Source organism: Gopherus evgoodei, chromosome 16 (genome assembly GCF_007399415.2).
Source record: "Gopherus evgoodei ecotype Sinaloan lineage chromosome 16, rGopEvg1_v1.p, whole genome shotgun sequence".
Taxonomy (NCBI): domain Eukaryota; kingdom Metazoa; phylum Chordata; order Testudines; family Testudinidae; genus Gopherus; species Gopherus evgoodei.
In genome coordinates, this window is record NC_044337.1 from 308,690 (window position 1) to 315,038 (window position 6,349).

Below are 6,349 nucleotides of genomic sequence, written 5' to 3' on the forward strand. Positions count from 1 at the left end.
TATTTAATGTATGCTGTGTGTATTTTGTATCTTTCTAGTCAAAATATTGTGCTGAACCAACTCATATGCCTATGTATATTATACCAGTACTATTTGCTGCAACCAAACTTTTGATCTCATCCAATCAGGATATCCAGTTAGTTTGATAGGATCTATTGTGTCTAAACCTTTTTAATGGGTACTAATTATATTACCCTCCTTTCTTTATTAATGAAATCCAGTATCGGCTGCTCCATTTTCTTGCCCAGTATCGATTTCAGTATCGACTTGTAATTAGCTGCATCATCTCTTTTATACTTTTTAAATACTGGCACAGCATTAGCTTTATTCCAGTCTTCTGGAATTTCCCAAGTGTTCCAAATCCTAATTAAAATCAACATTAACAGTCCACCACGCTCCTCCAGCAGGTCTTTCAAAACTCTAGTTATCTGGACCCACTGATTTAAACATATCTAACTTTAATAGCTGCTATTTAACATTCTCATAAGTTACTTTTGGAATGGAAAGATTGTCAGCGTCAACATCTTATGATACATCATCTGTTTTTCTCCAAATCCAGGAGAGAAATATTTATTGAACACTTTTACCTCTTCTGCAGGATTGTTGATAATTCTGCCATTTCCATCTAGTAATTTACCATTACCATAGTTAAGATTAATTTTGTACTTTTAAAAACTTCCTTCTTTTTTTCATTGGTTGATCATTGATTTCTGATAGCTTCCCTTGCCAGCTTTCTACAATTCTGACCATCGAACTTAGATTCTTTACTATTGACTTCCCCTTTCTTCCATATATTTTATTTGGAGAGTGTTGGGATTCCTACCAGGGAGCCACCAGCAGGATCCAGAGACAGCCCCATCTCCTATATTAAGCTCTGGCTAGTAGCTATGTGATAAATGTGATGACCCTGCCTCCATCTGTCAGCTGGGAGACACAAAGTTTCTCTCTTTCCGCCCTCTGATGCCTCCTGGCTGCTCTAGGCAAGGTGAGGTGGGACTCTGTTAACATGTGCCTCCCGGAGCTTCCATTTCCCTGGTGCTGCTGTTCTGTGAATAGTGGGACTGTGAGTGGGGCAGCAGGTCCTGAGTGTTGGACTCTTTCTCTTTCAGGGCCAGTGACTTTCGAGGAGGTGGCTGTGTATTTCACCAAGGATGAATGGGCTCTGCTGGACTCTGTTCAGAGAACCCTCCACAGGGATGTCATGCAGGAGAACTGTGAGACGGTGACCTTGCTGGGTAAGGAGTTCTGTCCCCTGGGTTATTAAAAGCTGTGGGGTCTCTAAAGAACCTGAGCAGTAATAACTTTATACCTTTATTCATCATCCACGTTTTGATAAGTTTCTTTGCCCCCCTTTTTTTCCTTATCTCCCATACGCTAGGAGGCAGAAGGGAGGGACGAGGTAATGAGAGACGAGGAGGGAACAGAAAAAGCTCCCAAGGTGCCAGGAGGTGGTGCCGGCTCTGAGTAATGGGAAGATGGAGAGGGGAGTGTGGAGGAAGGGCACCCAGGAAGTGGGCTGGGTGGGTCATTGGGAGGGAGGAGAGGTTTAGGGATCTGGAGCTGTGAGGGATCTCAGACCTTTAACCCTGAATCCCTACCCAAACCTCAGGTAAATCCCTGACTTCGGCATAACCACTCTCACAAAGCCTCAACTTAATATAAGGCCCTGAACTGTAGCAAGCTTAGGCTACGTTTACTAAATCATATCACTAAGTTGACCACGGCTAGATCAATCTCAGAGCGTCAATCCCGGCTGTAGTGTCGACCTGCCCTTTAGAACCCATTTCTTTATGTTCACCTCCTTGCCCTTCCACACATGTTCCAAGCTAATAAGCAATACTCTGATCATGACATCTTACCTCTAGCGAGTATAAAATTGCCCACAAGATGTGAGACTAGGTCATAGATCACAAAATCAGGTCAGGGTCAAGAAGAGTGAGAGTTTGGAGAGAGTCTTGTCCCCCTCTCCCCTTCTGCAGCAGCCACAAGCTGTCTTCCCTCCATGCTCCTTGGATCTTTGAGCCTGTCCCTCCTGAGGTTGCATGGCCCAGTTCTTATTTCTTACATTCTCCTTTTCCGGAAGCATTAGAGGCTGTTGCTCCTGAATTTTAGTGTTTAATTCCCCAGCCTTGTCCTCACACTGGGGGAGTTTAATTCTCCCTCCCATTACACCTGAGTCACTAGATTTCCTAATGCCCCAAAATGTGCTTTTGCAATGTATCAGTTCTGGGATAGCTAAGCCTTTGACCTGCCTCCATGGTCTGCTCAAGGAATGGCCCTTTAGGTATCAGGTCTCTAGCCAGCCCTTCTCTATGGGTAAGGACCCACATGCCTCTCCTTTTTGACCAGTGTGTGAGGATTTCAGCTTGTCCTCCACTGTGTTTGCTGGACTAACATCCAGTTCCTGTGCTTTGCTTTCTCTCCAGGGGCTGTGAGCAGTGTATGTGAGATAAAGGTGGGACTTTTGGTGATGCTTGTATGATGCCAATACACACCTCAGTTTCCTGCTGTGATTGGTATTACTATGATTATACAGAGCAGGAGATATGAGGTGTTTTGTCACGTAGCTGTCATGGGGTGATATGAATGGGTCATTAAGGACTGGCTGGGAGTAACCTACATTAATGGAATACCCGACAGAGACAAGGGAATGACTGTCACCCAGGGCGGCATGACCCCCTTACCAGCTCTGACACCGCAGAGCATTTTCCCTATGTCCTCGTTCCCTGTTCCTATTCCCCCTCCTGTTTCACTCAGTTTATATAGTAATTTTCTCAGCTGTACCTTTGCTTAACCAATCATTGTACTGAAATTTAATTAACCAATCCTAACACACTGAAACATAATTCTCTAACCAATTGTATGCTCCTACGCCAATAACTTAACCTAGCAAAAAATTTATACAGCAGACAAAACCAATTAGAGAATCAGACTGATTAACATTGTAAAGTGGTTGGCCGTAAAGATAAAACAATACAAAAATGAGGGTTTCACAGCCACAAGCATTGAGAAGTGATTTCTTGCTAAACAGGCTGCTATCAATCTTAGGGTGTTGCTACACTTGAAATTTCAAGTGTGAGTGTGGTCGGAGCGCCAGCGCTGGGAGAGAGCTCTCCCAGCACTGCACATAAACCACATCCTCTACGGGTGTAGCTTGCAGCGCGGGGAGCTGTGCTCCCCATGCTGCGGCACTGATTACACTGAGGCTTTACTGCGCTGTATCTTGCAGCGCTCAGGGGGGTGTTTTTTCAGACCCCTGAGCACGAAAGTTGCAGCGCTGTAAAGTGCCAGTGTAGCCAAGGCCTGTTTTCTTTAACCATCTTCAGATCTGTTTCTTTATCTGGTGGTGACGGGCACTATCAGGACAGGATCATCTTCCTAACAGCCCAATAGCACCTTATTTCAGTGTGACTGGTTTGGGATGTGAGGATGTGACTCTTCACTTCCCAGCTTATGGCTGCCCCTGCTGCTTAGCCAAAGGCCTTAGCCTAAGAACAAGGCCTGAGACTGTCACAGTAAGAGATGGCCCTTACAAATACAGACAGTGACTTTGATCCTTTGTTTTCATACTCCTATAAGTAGCGAAGTGATAAAAATACCCCTAAGTTCTTAAACTATAGGCTTTAAAGGCTGGCCTGAATATCTGTATTCTAACAGTGGGTTCTATTCCTTCCCCCATTTTGTGTCTGTCTTGTGTATTTAGATTGTAAATTCTTCAGGGAATGGGCCATCTACTATTCTCTGATTGTACTTGTCCTAGCACAATGGGGACCCACTGTTAGTTGCTCCTTAGGCGCTAAGGTAATGAATATGATTTATTATAATCATAACTGTCCTGCTACTTTGAGCCAAGGAAGCTGGCCTTGGGATGTTACTGCTTAAAAATGAGCTGGGGATTAAAACCATGGACTGTTCTTTGTGACAAGTATCCCACAAATTCCACTGACCTCCCTGTTTTTCTTTGCCTGCAGTAGGGTTTCCAATTTCCAAACCTGATGTGATCTCACAGCTGGAACGAGGGGAAGAGCCATGGGTCCCAGAGCTCCAGGGCTCTGAGAAAGAAGTGCTTCCAAGAGCTGCCTTCCCAGGTGAGGACTTGATTAAACCAACTCAACAACTATGTGGGAATTCAGGAAACATTTGGGATGCCCTACAAAGACCCTGTGAGCTCTCCAAGTTCAAGATTGTTCCCTGCAGATATGTAATCATTATGGCAGATGTCACTCATGGCTTCCCTCCTATTCTGACTGACAACTGGCAGCAGGTCGTTCCCCAATCTCACTTTCTCCTGAGTGTTCTCATGAGATGCAGAACAAAACTGATCCCTTCCTCTCTCCTCTGGGGAAGGTTTTGGGGAAAATCAGCTCCTGATAGGTTTGATCTCTCCCACACATATTTTGGATTGTTCATCCCATTTTCCATTCCTCTCTCTGAGATTTTCTTTCTTTCCGGTGCAGGTAGTGATCTATGTCTGGATTCTCTCTATCTCCCATCAGGTGATGGGATGGTGAGTCAGAATGAGGAGGAGAAACCCCATCAGGAAGATGCTGAGCAAGGAGAACCACATGGAACTTTATCAGGAAGATCCAAAGGGAATGTTTCCGGGAGTTGTGCACTCTCAGAAAAAACAAAAGCCTGTGAGACTCAGGGGAGGCCAGAGGGAAACTTTAGTAGCCTCTCAGACCTTATAACAAGTTACAGAATCAACTTGGAAGAGACACACTACAGGTGCCATGAGTGTGGGAAAAGCTTCCATAAGAGCTCACACCTTATCAGACATCAGACAATCCACACAGGTGAGAAATCTTATGGATGCTCTGAGTGTGGGAAATATTTCTTTAATCGTTCAGACCTCATCTTACATCAGAGAATCCACACAGGGGAGAAGCCCTACACATGCTCTGAGTGCGGGAAAAGCTTCAGTCGGAGCTCACACCTTATCAGACATCAGAGAATACACACCGGAGAGACCCCCTACACGTGCACTGAGTGTGGGAAAAGCTTCAATCGGAGCTCAAACCTTATCACACATCAGAGAATCCACACTGGAGAGACACCCTACACGTGCTCTGAGTGTGGGAAAAGCTTCAATCACGGCTCTACCCTTATCACACATCAGAGAATCCACACAGGAGAGACACCTTACACGTGCTCTGAGTGTGGGAAAAGCTTCAATCACCGCTCTACCCTTATCACACATCAAAGAATCCACACTGGAGAAAGGCCCTACACATGCTCTGAGTGTGGGAAGAGCTTCAGTAAGAGCTCACACCTTATCAGACATCAGACAATCCATACAGGTGAGAAACCTTATGGTTGCTCTGAGTGTGGGAAATGTTTCTTTAATCGTTCAGACCTCATCTTACATCAGAGAATCCACACAGGGGAGAAGCCCTACACATGCTCTGAGTGCGGGAAAAGCTTCAATCCACGCTCAAGCCTCATTAGACATCAGAAAATCCACATGAGAGAGAATTGTATTAAATACCTTGACTAGGTTGGCCAAAAAAATTTTTTTTAAAAAATCACATTTGCTAATCCCCACATAGTGATTTTTGCATGATTTGCACCGTGGTCTCTCAACTCCACCAGATGAGTTGCCTGCTTCTGCCTTTTGCAGCTCATCCTTCTTTGGGGTCAGTCCTATGATCTTTTCTATCAGCTCCTTTCCTTTTGAGTCATAGGAGTGTGTGTCCTTCCAGCCAGGAATGTTCATCACCTCCGGGGGGGGAGAGAGGTTTGATCCCAACAGGGTACACTGAGGCAAAAACTACCTGTGCCTTCCATCCACTAGGACTGTACATGGCATTGGCTCCTCAAGTTAGTGATATTGGTGTAAAAAGTTGTAGTGCAGATGCAGCCCAGGTGCAGTGGTTGGCATTAGCTTTTCCCGTGACCTGACCTAAACTCCATCACTTTTCCTAGTCTAAACAAACCCTGAGCATCACGGTTATCCTGTTCCCCCATTTCAAAGCAATTGTTAGTCATCGAGTTCTCCCTTGGAGAACAAATTGTTTCATTCCTAGTTCTGTTGTTGCTTCAGGTTGTGCTGGAGAACAGATATTTTTATTATCATTTTCTGCACTTAAAATATATTGAACTATAACAAAGAGCAGAAACAGGGCAGGGAGAAATGTCATTTCACCCATTGTAACAACAGACGTAGTTAGGGCAAGTCAGAGGGATTCCCTTATTCCCCATCACTATCCTCCTTCAATCCATGCTAGAACCTAAGAATCCTTTTCCTTTCCCCAGTTATGGGATGGGAGACTTCCAAAAGTGCTCCCTGTACTATAGCACATGGCTAAGCTCAGAGAATAAACCCCAAATCTCCCCTGAGCTTTGCTTT

The 6,349-nt window shown here is 44.8% G+C and overlaps 1 protein-coding gene across 1 annotated transcript in view; it reads left to right on the plus strand.

The window, feature by feature from the left end:
- LOC115635996 (zinc finger protein 436-like) overlaps nt 1-5,746 on the plus strand; it is a 43,737-nt gene extending 37,991 nt beyond the window's left edge. Inside the window, exons 4-6 of the mRNA XM_030535537.1 lie at nt 1,110-1,235; nt 3,972-4,088; nt 4,497-5,746. Coding sequence (XP_030391397.1) covers nt 1,110-1,235; nt 3,972-4,088; nt 4,497-5,497 — 1,244 coding nt within the window. The 3' untranslated portion in view covers nt 5,498-5,746. The remainder of the gene's footprint in view (nt 1-1,109; nt 1,236-3,971; nt 4,089-4,496) is intronic.
- Nucleotides 5,747-6,349: the final 603 nt, after the last annotated feature.